The sequence below is a fragment of the Apus apus genome, chromosome 24 (assembly GCF_020740795.1).
Source record: "Apus apus isolate bApuApu2 chromosome 24, bApuApu2.pri.cur, whole genome shotgun sequence".
NCBI lineage: Eukaryota > Metazoa > Chordata > Aves > Apodiformes > Apodidae > Apus > Apus apus.
Genome location: NC_067305.1, coordinates 256,419 through 269,160, shown reverse-complemented (window position 1 = coordinate 269,160; position 12,742 = coordinate 256,419). Strand labels below are relative to the sequence as shown.

General features: G+C 53.3%; 1 protein-coding gene across 1 annotated transcript; it reads left to right on the top strand.

Annotated features, from left to right (window-relative positions):
• Positions 1-2,551: 2,551 nt before the first annotated feature.
• Positions 2,552-10,754, top strand: LOC127394141 (transmembrane protein 209-like). The gene is made up of 11 exons (XM_051639953.1): positions 2,552-3,010; positions 4,360-4,499; positions 4,620-4,678; positions 5,338-5,469; positions 5,651-5,874; positions 6,832-7,036; positions 7,406-7,581; positions 9,196-9,261; positions 9,518-9,656; positions 9,791-9,902; positions 10,156-10,754. The coding sequence occupies exons 1-11, from the start codon at positions 2,552-2,554 to the stop codon at positions 10,163-10,165; spliced, it is 1,722 nt and encodes a 573-aa protein (XP_051495913.1). The 3' UTR covers positions 10,166-10,754.
• The last annotated feature ends 1,988 nt before the right edge of the window (positions 10,755-12,742 follow it).

Sequence of the window (12,742 nt, the reverse complement as noted above, 5' to 3'; positions counted from 1 at the left end):
CAGGGGACAGGGTTTAGTGGTGGATGCGGCAGAGTTAGGGTAGTGGTTGGACTCGATGATCTTGAAGGTCTTTTCCAAACAGAATGATAAGGATACTGTAAAGATACCTGACATCTCCATCCAGGAGTTGATTCGGTTGCCCAGACCAAGGTGGGCACGGCTTCCAAGTCAGACTGAAGCAGCTGAAGACCCCATGTGGGACTGGGAAATGTGACCCAGGACCTCCAGGAGCGCTTCTGGAGGAGGAGCCGGTGCCCAAGGTTAGAGGAGAACTCTCATCCCTGCCTGCAGCAGGGCTTGGGGGGGATCTTGGGGTCTGGGCCCATCACAGAAGGTGTTTCCATTGGTCTAAGGTTATCTGCTGTGGGAAGTGGACTTCAGGGGAGGCAATGTGGACAGCAAAGGAATGCATTTTATTTTTCATTGAGGTGCACCTTGCTCTGTTTTGGTTTGTTGGTCATTAAGAAACCTCCTCCTGTGTCTGCAGGCAGCTCTTTCCCCAAGTGACACAGGTGGGAGTTGGTGCCAAGGGGCTGGAACTTGCAGCCACAGCCTTCAGTGGAGGCAGCTCCAATTTGAACAAGGTGCTTTGTGTCCCAGGAGTTCAGGGAGGGAAATGGTGGGGGTGGAGGTGGGGACAAAGACCGGCAGATTGTGGGACAGAAAGGGCCTTGATTTCCATGTGCATTCAGACTGCATCATCAGGGGATGCTCAGGATCAAGAACAGCTGGAGTCTGCTGACATCACAGAAGGTGTAAACAGGAAAAAAAAAGAAAAAAAAAAGAAAAAAAAAAGGAAAAAAAGAAAAAGGGGGAAACCTTGAATATTTTCGGAGCGCTGTTCTGATGCTGAAAATAAACTATTTTCACTTTGTCTGCACTCCTGAAAGCTCTCCACTTAACCACGTAAGGTTTGAAGACTTAAATTATTCCCAGAGGCTTGGCTTGTTAAGGCGTTGTGAATGTTCATGAGCTCGCTGGTACTGAATTCTTGGACAGAAGATGATGATGACAGGTCAAAAAACCTCTAGAGAAGTAAAATTCAGAATTCAGCAGCAAACCTCCAAGTTTCTGAGGGTGTTAGAAAGCCCCACTGAGGAGCATCACTGAAAGAGACCATGCAGGAAATGACCAGGCACGGAGACCGGCTCCGGGGGCTGGCGAAGCAGGAAGTCAGAGGCACTGCCTGCAGGTGGGAAATCCAAGGTGGGACGTGGCTGTGAAAGCCACCCAGGTGACTTGGTGGGATCTAAACCAAAAGAATTTTTCAGTATCTCTTGAGACAAGGCCAAGAGCACCTGAGCATGCTGGAGCTGCCTAAGAATGTGCTTGGATGAGAGTCCAGCTGTGAGAAAAGCTGTGGGACTTGGTGTGTAACGAGTGTCAGGAGGAAACTAGTGTCCTATTCATTAACAATGGCAGTGGAGTTGGGTATCACGAAGCCCCAGAGGAGGATGAGGGGGCCCACGCAGCAAAAGTTCCTCCTCAGGGCTGGGGTGCATGGCCAGAGGTGGAAATGGCTGGTGTGTGAGGTGCTCAGGGAAAATTGCCCCGGGGAACATGGCACAGATCCCCGGGCCTCTCTCTTCTGCACCTTTGGTGCCTTCTTTCCTTCACTGTGTCACCTGGCTCTGCACCGTCAGCACCCCGCTAGGTGCCTTCACCATGCACGCCCCAACAGCTGAGCTCTACACGGCTCTTCTCCTCTCCCAGACACTTTCTACCCAGCCCAGGCTCTCCCCAGCTCTCTCCACCTCTCCTGCCCTCTCCCCCATCCAGAGCAGCCCACTCTGGGCTGGCCCCATGGCAGTGCCCACCACAGGGTGCTGCAAAGCTCTGGGCACTCGCACCATGGCCCCGGCCCCTCTGAAAGCCACAGCAGATCCTGGGGAGCTGAGAGATCAGCCCCAGAGCTGAGGACCAGCCCTAGTATGAGGACACAGAGCCACCCTGCGCCTGCTGGCCTTGTCTCCAAGAGATCCTTATTGCCAGCTGCTGGCAGCCCTGCTCTGCCAGCCCCTCTCCCCAGCACAAGATTCCTGGCCCTGGGACGCCTCTGGCTGTTCTGCTGCCCCAGTGAAAGGGCAGCCTGTCCCAAGCTGCAGTAGGCACGAAGAAGTCTGAGTCATTCATTACCCTTTGGAACGAGAGAATTGCTCCCTTGCTCCCCTACCAGGACGTCCATGCCTCTTCTTTCCCCAGGTTTTCCCCAGGGAACTGCGTCTGTGCTGGCCTGATCCACGTGCCCTGCGGGGCCCCAAGCTGGTGGTGCTGCTCTGCAGAGCGAGCAGGCCGTGGGGCCTGGATGCCGCGGGGAAAGGGTCTCAAGAGGGTCCCTGCTGACCACCCCATCTCCAGGGGCACTGGCCCTCAGCAGGGAACGCTCGGGCCTGGGCTCCTCCCCTAACCCACGGCCCCAGTCCCTCCTCCCCTCAGTGCACCAAGAGCCCCAGCACAGCAGCAGGGCCTGACGGAGGCCGTTCCCGCAGCCACTCCTGACCCCCGAGGAAGGACGCGAGGGAAGATCCCCGCGCAGGGACGGCCCCGCTCCATGGCGCCCTTGTGCCCTCGGCTCCCGGAGCCACCCGGGCCCCGGGGAGCACAGGCCCAGGGCTGGCTCCGCAGCAGCGCGGTCCCGGCCCCCCCGCCATCTTCGCCCCCTGCCCAGCGCGGCCCACGCGCCGCCCGCCTCACGCGCCCCATCCCGCCCAACCGGCCCAACGGCCGCGGCGCGAGCGCCCCCGCAGCACCAGGCGCCTTCCTCTGGCGGGGGAAGGAGCGTCCTGCCCTGCCTGCCCTGCCCCGGCGGGGAACTGCGTGTCCTCTCCCCTCTCCTGGCCCTCAGCCCTGCGGCAGGTACCGTGGTCCGCCCGGCTCCTCGGGCCTGCGCTGGGGGCAGTTGTCTGAGGGGGGCTGTCTAGAGGCGGGCAGGGGGCAGATGTCGGGCCTCTGCTGTGGGACAGGGGTGCGGGCAGTGCGAGCTGTGGGGCTGCTGGTGTGTAACGGGGAGGTCTGGGCGGAGGGAGCGGGGAGGCAGCTTCTTGAGAGTGGGGTCTGGGCGGGGGAAGCTGTCGAGACCCCCCCAGGGTGGCACGGGGGTGCCTGCGGCTGACGGTGGGGCCTGGGCAGGGGGAGCTCGGAGGGTCCCTGTGTGCGTGGCAGGGGAAGCTGTGGGGGGTTCATGTGTGACAGCGAGATCTGGGTGGAGGGCGCTGGGGGGTCTGGGGCAAGGGGAGGAGGTGTGGGGGACCTCCGTGTGTGGCCCTGGGGTCAGTGCCTCAGGGGTTGACAGGGTGAGGCCTGCCTTCCTGACTGTGCCTTAGGAGATGAGGGCAGGGGGAATGGGAGGACATCTTTCAGTCTGCAGGTGAAAACCCCGCCCCAGCCCTCCTACATGAGTAGAATGGGACCAGATCTCTCGTTTATTTCAGCACCCTGCAGAAGTGCCACTTGCGCTTCTGCAGGAGGATGTGGCTCAGAGACAAAGGTTGGGAGTGTCAGGAGCGGGGAGAGGATCTCTGCTTAGGGCTGCTGCATTTCTCAGTGTACGAAGGGCAGTCTTTGGGCTCAAACTGAATGAAAAACCTGTCCAAAAAAGTACCAGGCAACGTATTCTTGTGTGAGCCTTGCAGTAATCCTGATGGGAACTGTTTTACCGTGGAATCATTGTACTAGTAAGAAGCAGGTCATGTGATTTAGGTTTTGTGTTTCTTTATTATCATTATTTTTCCAGGTAGTAATGTACAGTTGAAGTATTTGTCACAAAAAGCAAATTGTTTCTGTTCCCATCTAGTGAAGAATTGTGTGATAAGTCACCAGGGTTGTTTCTTTCACCTAGGACGATGTTGGGTGTAAACGTAGCTACCTTTCAGAGGCACGGAACCCACAGGAGGTGGCTGTACAGTCTGAAAATACTCAGTTACCAGCAGAAACGAGTGGGGATTTTCAGTAAAAACCTGTGCAAGGCCTTTCCTCCATCTGATTTCCTTTCCCTGGAGAAGGCAAGAAGAGCTTTGCCTCTCGCTTCCGAAGGATGTTTTTGCTCAACAGTGAGGCTAGAATCTGTCCTCTCATCTGCACCTCACGGGAGAAGATGGGCGCTGTTCCTCAGTAATGAGGTGACAGGACTGACGGTGAAGTGAATCGAAGAAAGATGCACTATTTTTACTGGTCAAAAGAATCTGCTGTTTGATTGTTTGTTTGTTTGAATACACTAAACATGGCTCTGGCTAAAGAGCAAGTCCTTTTACGTAGTTTGTTCAGGATTGCTGCTTTTTCTTCTTTACTCTTGTGCTGACTGAGAATCTTACCATCTAAAAGTTGCCAGATTTCATCATTTCTCTGTGTTTGTTGTTCCAGAGCGTGACGCCAGGACAGAGTCCAGCGACTTCCCTCATGGACAGGACCATCAAGATGAGGCAAGAGGCTGAAGCCCGGAGAGTGGCCTTGGCCTGGGGACTCCTTCATATGTCTATGGCAGGCATGATATATACTGCAATGTACGTGAATTGTTACCTCTGGTTCTAACAAGCAAAGCATCCTGCTTTGTATGTCCCTAAATATTTCCTAGGACTGAATAGCTGCAAAATGGCAACTTTGTGTGCTGTGCTTCTTTTCAGGAGTGGAAGACTCATCAGCTGCCACTGCAACATCCCATACGGGCCACTCTCTTGTATTGGTGAGTCACTGAGTTGTTTGTGTGTTGGTTTTGTGGTTGTTGTTTTTAATTAAAAACGTTGGTTTGCTTTCTGTTACCTCCTTTAAAACTGTTGGGATCTCAACATTTTTAGCCTTGGAGGTGAGGAGTGTTAACAGCGTTCTCGGGTAGATGATGAACGGACACGTTTGCTGCGTTAAAGATGCTGAACGTGTGGAGAACACTGCAGATTTTACTGCTGCGTTGTGCTGTGGGTGGGGATGGCATTTCACAGGAATTACTGTTGGTTTTGGGTAACTAACTGTATCAATTAGTATTAGAGGATGAAGCAAGAGGGGGAGAAAAATCGTGAGTGACACAGGATTTGATGGAAGGTGATTTTTGAGAAATACTGTGAAACTTGGTTGCAGTAGTTGATATCCCTTTTGGAAAATGACCATCCGCTTTTAAGAAGTCGATTTTATCAATATAAATTAATCTTGATATAGAAAGGAACATTATCTCCAATGGTTCTTGCATAAGAAGGGGAAGAGAGACATCCTAGATGCTTGCCAGAATTTGTACTTCATTATGGCAGTCACAATGACCTGTTTTTGATGGGCATACGCCTGTTTTTTGCCAATCGTCTCCTCGTGTTGTTCCCGTGCTCAAACTGAGGCAAAAAAGTCTGTTTCCTCTAGGACTTGCACTTGCATCTGTGTTCAGCGTGAACGCCCTGTTGGATTTCTGGAGGTACTGCAAGTACACAGGGACACCGAGGAGCTGGGCCCCGAGTCCCGGCCAGCAGCCCCTGCTGGGCTGGCAGAGTGCAGGTGGGTGTCATGAACATTTCTGGAAATATTTTGCTGAGTTCTCTAGGGGCCAGATTTTCCTAGTGTCCTTTCTAGCATCTTTCCCAAACTGCTTTAAGGTAGCGTCGTGAGTGGGTTTTGTTCTGCATTTGAAAGGGGAGGAGGGTCTGGGGCTGTTCATTCTGTTTTCTCCTTGTTACAGCTCCACCCACTGTGCTGGCAGCAAAGACAGTCCCGTCTGCGACGCCTTCTGCTCCCATCCAGGGTCAGACGGTGCTGAGTTACAGCCCGTCCCGCTCCCCCAGAGCCAGCCCAAGGTTTCCCCCTGCTTATCTCACGGGGTACAGGCCTCAGCTACAGGCTGCCTCAAGCAGCAGCCCCTCCTTTGGCAGAGCTGTAACTCGCTCACCCAGCAGCAGCTACAAGGTGAGGACCAAGGCAGCTCCCAAGGGTACAAAAAAGAAGACCAAAAACCCAAAAGCAAACACCGCACCCCCACAATCACCCAACCCGTGAAACCAAGTGCCACGTGTACACGATTCTTGGATCCGACCATGGATGCTGGCTGCACCACCTCCCTGGGCAGCCCACTCCAGCTCCTGACTGCGCTTTCAGGAAAGACATTCTTCCTCATGCCCAGCCTGAACCTCCCCTGGTGCAGCTTTAGGCCATTTGCTCTGGTCCTGTTGTTATTCTCTTGGGAGAAGAGGCCAACGCCCCCTCACTCCGTCTCCTTTCAAGCAGTTGTAGAGGCCAGTGAGGTTTCCCTCCAGCCTCCTCTTCTCCAAATGAAACAACTCCAGTTCCCTCAGCCTCTCCTCACAGGACTTGTTCTCTAGACCCTTCACCACCTTGGTTGCCCTTCTCTGGACATGCTCCAGCCCCTCAATGTCCTTCTTCTAATTGAGGCTCCCAGAACTGATCTCCGTGCTCCAGGTGCAGCCTCACCAATGCTGAGCACAGGGGCACGATCGCTTCCCTACTCCTGCTGGCCACGCTGTTCCTGCTGCAGGCCAGGATGCTATTGGTCTTCTTGGCCACCTGGGCACACGCTGGCTCATGTTCAGCCAGCTGTCCACCAACACCCTCAGGCCCTTTTCTGCTGGGCAGCCCTCCAGCCGCTCTGCCCCAAGCCTGGAGCGTTGCCTGGGGCTGGCGTGACCCGAGGGCAGAAGCCGGCACTCGTTCTTTTTCCCTTGTGTTGCTTCACTTGTTTTAGAGTGGCTACTTTGTTTCAGAGCAAAACAAAATTACAAAATCAAAATACAAAGGAAGAAAGACTCCAGCCTGAACCCCAAGCAAGAGTCTTTTGTATTCATATTGTTTCAAGGTGGAATTCGGTCTTCCTCCCATGACACAAGCGCTTGTTTTTATTCACCTAAGGTTTACGGCTTCAGCCCCTCTTCCAGTGGATCCCTGTACGCCAGCAGTATTGGAAGAGTGCAAAGGATCAGGCTGAAGCCTTGTCACCACGCTTCACCCTTTCTCTATCATGCTCCTACTGCCAAGGAAGACTACATGACAGACCTCAAGTCACTGCAGACCTTCCTTCAAAATGAAGAGAAGAAACAACGCAGAGTTCAGCTGGGTACGTAAACGTGATCGGAGAAGCTTAGTGTGGAGAAGATGTTGGTCTTATTTGCGATTGGCTTTGGTGGGTGAAGGAAGTTGCAGAGGATTCCAGTACTAGTAATGAGACGTTGAGGAGAGGGGTGTCCTTCGTGGAGAAGACATTTCAGATCACGGGGGTGACTCACTCGCAGGCAGCTTTTGTCTTGGGTAGGGACAATCAAGAGAAATGTGAAATCAGTGTTTATGCAGCCTGGCTTCAGCCTGTGTGTTCACGGCAGTTGGTGTTTGTGCCTCTTGCCAAGGACTGACCTGTTCCCTGTACTGTTGCTCCCAGAATCCCTTGGCAACAATTGTACGTGACTGTTTAATGAATCAATCGTTTCAGGAAGTTCCGATTCCAGCTCTCCTTCCAGCAGCCCAACTTCTGGGAACCACAGATGCTTCACAGCAGACTCGGCGCTGGTGCTGCTGAACTACGAGTACCAGCTGGCTTGCCTGCCCCGGGCTCCGCCAGCACACAGGGACAGAGCTGGTCTGAGCTCCAAGCAGGCTGCAGAAGAGGTAAGTTGGGTGGTCAAGAGGGAGACACAGGCCTCGAAAATAGACAGCCCTGTACAGAGGTTTGGATTGGAGCTGTATCCAAGGGCTGGAACAAGCGGGCCTAGGACATCTCTCCGCCGGGACGTCTCTCGGGTTGGCAGGTGACGCGGGGCTGTGCCGCTGTCCCGGCGCACAGCTGTCCTAGACCAGAGCTGTCCTAGACCCCCCAGCGTTACCCTCCCTTTGTTTCTCCATTGAATTTACTGCTCCCATCAGGTTGCTCTGCATAACCTTCGGTTTTGGAGGGGTACCAGACCAGCACGAGGTTTCCACACCTCGGCAGGAGACCAGACTCTATAAACGTGCGACAACACCGCGTGTTTTCTTACCAAAATGTATTTTTGTACCAGATTCGTAGTGCCAAATGGCTCGTTTGGTTCCTGTATTAGACGAGTCCATTTTCTCCAAGGTGAACTTGGGGATTTTCCTGTGCTTCAGCGTCGCTGAATCCAGCGAGGTCCCAAGGAGGGACTGAAGATGCAGGTTCTTTCTGGGCTTTACCCTCTCACCCCATGAGCAAAGTTACTCTCACATGCTGAAGGCTCCTTAAAAGCAGAAATTTTCATCTTTCGCCCCAAAAACGGGGTTTCTGCAGAGGAGCCCGTCCCGCAGGGCACCCTTGGGGGCACCCAGGAGCCTGCGTGACCTCCTCCCCGCCTAGCCCAGGTCCCTGAGCAGCCCCATAAACTGTGCACCCCGATTAATGCTGCACCCCAGTCCTCGTGCACCCCGGTCCCTCTGCACCCTCATGTGCCGTGCACCCCGGTTCCTGTGCACTGCAGTCCCTGCGCACCCCGATTTACTGTGCCCAAGCCCTGTGCACCCCCAGACTGGGCACACCCCTCTTCCTGTGCACCCCAGATCCCTGGAAACCCCTAAACACTGCGCCTTGGTCCCTGTGCACCTGATATACCATCCATCTGTTCCCACAGCCCCCACAGCCCCACGTACCCCAACGGACCATGCACCCCGCTCCCCACACACCCCTATAAACCGCACACCCTGCTCCCCATGCACCCCAATATGCTATGGCCCCCCGTGCCCATGCACCCCACATCCCTGTGCACCCCGATACAATACCCACCTCATCCTCCTCATTGCCATCCCATGGTCTCCCCCTGCCTCCACCTCCGCCCCCTTCTTTCTCCTTGTCATTCTGTGCTTTCCTGCTGCCTCTTCCTCCTCATGCTGTTTGTCTGACACTGCCTTCTTCTCCTGGTTGTCCTGCTCCTCCTGGTCCTACTCCTCTACCTCCTCCTTCTCTTCCTTGTCATGCCGTTGTATCCTCCTGCAACCTCTTCCTCCTTCTCCTCCTCGTGCTGTTGTCTTACGCGACCTCCTCCTCTTTCTCGTCATCCCGTTGACTCCTGCTCCCTCCTCCTCCTCATCATACTCCTCATCGTGCTGCTTTTGATGTTTCCTCCTCTCCCTCCTCCTCATGCTGAAGGGGGGTGCAGGGTGCTCCAAAATAGGAGCCTTGCTTTTTGTCTTTTAATGAAACCTGCTATTCTAACCGCAAATAACAGACAATCTGCCACGGGAGTAGATCCAACAGTACCTCGTTCTCTGTTGCAGCATCATGAAGATCTTTGTGCTGCCCGTGCCGCGACGTCTGCAGAAAGGGCTGCTGCTGAGCTGCTGGTGAGTCACCTTCCTTTCTCTCCAGGACAGGCAGTGCACAGGAGAAAACAAGCGTGCCAAGAGTGAGGTGGTTAATGAAAAACAAGGCCAAGTATCATAGCACCAGAGAATGGCTAGGGTTGTTTTCTTTGGAATTGAACCTTCTGTTTTAACTGAACATAAGAGATGCTCTTTCAAGCTCTTGTCTCTGAAGCGATTATAAGAAAGTACAGAGTGATCTTTGGGGTTATTTCTTGGTTTGTTTGTTTCTTCTAAGGAGAATACCAGTGTTCTGTGTGTATCAGTGACAGAAGAGAGACCTGAGCCCATCAACACTTCAGCAGGAGGGAGAGGGCCATCAGAAGAAGCCACGTGCAGGAAGGGAAGACCCAGCTCACATGATGGCCAGTCCCCTGGTAAGGAGAGATTCTGCATTTCTGTAGAGATGGCCGAGGCAGCTGCTCTGACCACCCTGTTACAGAAAGGGGAGATGAGAATCGTTACGTTACTGCCTGCAGTGGAAGTGCCTTCCTTGCGCTTCCCGCCACAGGCTTCTCCTTGGACCCTGCCTTGGTCTGCTGGCCAGCATGCAGCTGGGGATGTGCTGGCACTGACATTGGGCAGTTGGTCTCCATGGCAGCGAGTGCACGGACAAATACCAGGTTTGGAGGAACGGGAGCACTTTGCTTACAGTGGGTTTTGTTGTTGTTGTTTTCTCGGTCAAGTGTTGCACAATGAGCATAATTGCTATTCTTGAGACAGCAGGCCTCCACTTCTCCAGTTGTAGTCTGCCTTGCAGGCTGCACTGGAGAGTAGCTGGTGGCAACGCAGTTGCTGCGTCCGCTGCCAGGTGAAACACACACAAGGACCGATGTTTTCTCAGCATTCCCTTTTCTCCTTGATTTCCATCTGCAGTTGGATGTAGCCTGCGAGCGGGGCTGCTTTCGGGAGGAAGGAAGAGGAGAGTGAGAAGAGAGTGACCGTGGATGGGCAGATGTGCGGCAGCTGCCAGCTGGACCATCTCACCTATGTTGTTTGTTGTTTTTCAAAGAAACACCCACCTCTGTTTGTTTGCCTTCATCTTCATTTTGTAGGGTATTGGCCATGCCCTTTCTTTCACCTTTTCAATGGCACTTTCTACCCGCTCAGTTACTTGTTGGTTTAGTGCTTTTAAATACTTTTAAGTACATCTTCAGAGTAGGTTTTTACCGTTTAAAATATGATTGTATTTATCCTCCTAGTAGATGCTAAGTTTTTAATAGCTGTACCTTAGTAGTTCTGTTAGGTACTGTTGCATGTTTATTCCTATTTATTTTAGACAGTATTTGAAGGGTAAGGGTGTATACAGTCTGTATTTGTATTTAAATATTTTAATATGTTAATTGTACGAGGTTCTGGAGCCGGATCTCCGGCAGTGACAAGATGGGTTTAACTCTGGCTTTGTTCATGGGGACTTGTTCCACCTCGAGGATGTTCTTTTATACTGCTGCTTAGCATAAACTTTTATTCCGACAGGAGTGTTGCCTTTGTCTTTTCTCTGGGGTTTGAATTCCAAACGCTCGAAAAGCTTCACGTTACAACAGTTCTTGCCGGTGCCTTGATCAACAAGTCCCTGTAGTCTGCCTGCAGTGCCAGTGAGCAGCAGGGCCCGGGGCAGAGCTGAAGGGGGCAAACATGTTCTAGCATGTCTCGGGTGTGAGCTCTGAGCTTCCACCAGGGCAGAGCTGGAAGACTAGCATGGACACAGGTGCCACCACCTTTAAGTGCTCTGGTCTTTGGAATAGAGCTCCTTTATCTTTTTTCCTAGATTTTTTTTCCCCAGCCAGGTCCCATTTTAGTAGGCAAAAGATCCCATGGCAATTAGTTCCCCAGTTTCCCTGCCTTTAAGTACCTGGTTTGATTTCTTCTGCTTGCCCTCCTCCATCAGGCATGCTCACCTCCTTTAGACTGACTACAGTTGGACCACCTGGCTTTTCATCTCATCAAACCCACTCTGCAGATTTCTTCTTCAGGAAACACTTCCTGCAGTGGAAGCCAGGTCGCTCTTGGTGCTCATTTTCTCTGTTCCATTTTACCTCGACCCAGTCTGTGGGTCCACAACTCTCTGGGTGCAGCCATCCAGCCAATTTCTTATCCACTGAGTGGTCCATCTGTCAAATCCATGCCTTGCCAGTTTGGAGACCAGGATGCCATGCGGGACAGTGTCAAACGCCTTGCACCAATCCAGGTAGATGACATCAGTCGCTCTGCCACCATCCACCATCTCTGTAGCCTTGTTGTGGAAGGCCACCAGATTGGTCAGGCATGGCTTGCACTTAGTGAAGCCGTGTTGGCTGTCACAAATCACCTCTTTAATTTCCATGTGCCTTAGCAGACTTTCCAGGAGGATCTGCTGTATTATCTTGCCGGGCACAGAGGCGAGACTGGCCGGCCTGGAGTTCCCTGTGGCTCCTTTGATACTGTCTCTCACAGTTTCCTTCTAAACACAACGTCCAGCATCCAGCTGGACAAGCACATAATGGGTGAGAAACTGGCTGATGGGTCAAGCTCAAAGGGTGATAGTGAATGGGGTCACGTCAGGCTGGCGACTGGTCACTAGTGGGGTTCCACGGGGATCCATCTTAGGGCCAGTACTCTTTGATATACATGACTTAGATGCAGGACTTGAAGGCCTACTAGTTAAGTTCGTGGATGACACCAAACTGGGAGGAGCAGCTGACACTCTCGAGGGCAGAGCGGCCCTGCAGAGGGCTCTGGACAAATTAGAGAGCTGGGCACTCACCAATGGCATGAAGCTGAACAAGGAGAAATGCTGGATTTTGCACCTGGGACACGGTAACCCGGGATATACAGACAGTCTGGGGAGCAAGAGGCTGGAGAGCAGCCCTGCGGAGAGGCATCTGGGGCTTCTGGTCGATGGCCAGTTGAACATGAGCCAACAGTGTGTCCTGGCAGCCAGGAGGGCCAACCAAGTCCCGGGGCGCATCAAGCACGGCATCTCCAGCCGGTCCAGGGAGGGGACTGTCCCACTTTACTCGGCACTGGTGCGGCCCCATCTTGAGTCCTGGGTGCAGGTTGGGGTGCCACAGCACAAAAAGGATATAAAGCTACTGGAGGGTGTCCAGAGGAGGCCACGAGGTTGGGGAAGGGTTTAGAGGGGATGCCGTACGAGGAGCGGCTGAAGGCACTTGGTCTGTTCAGTCTGGAGAAGAGGAGACTGAGGGGAGACCTCATGGCAGCTATTGCTTCCTCATTAGGGAAGGAGGAGGAGGAGGAGCTGACCTCTTCTCTCTGGTGACCAATGATAGGACCCAAGGGAATGGTGGGAAGATGTGCAGGGGGAGGTTTAGGTTGGACATTAGGAAGAGATTCTTCACCCAGAGGGTGGTGGAGCACTGGAATGGGCTCCCCGGGGAAGCAGTAATGGCTCCAAGCCTGAAAGTTTTCAAGAAACATTTGGACAACACCCTTCAGGGACATGGTGTGAACTTTGGGGTTGTCC

Excerpts from the sequence above, each read along its gene's own strand:
- LOC127394141 (XM_051639953.1), top strand. The coding sequence starts at position 2,552 with ATGGCGCCCTTGTGCCCTCGGCTCCCGGAGCCACCCGGGCCCCGGGGA. Across the intron at positions 3,011-4,359 it reads TGCTGGTGTGTAACGGGGAG|AGCGTGACGCCAGGACAGAG; the intron begins GTCTGGGCGGAG and ends TTGTTGTTCCAG. Across the intron at positions 9,262-9,517 it reads GGGCTGCTGCTGAGCTGCTG|GAGAATACCAGTGTTCTGTG; the intron begins GTGAGTCACCTT and ends GTTTCTTCTAAG.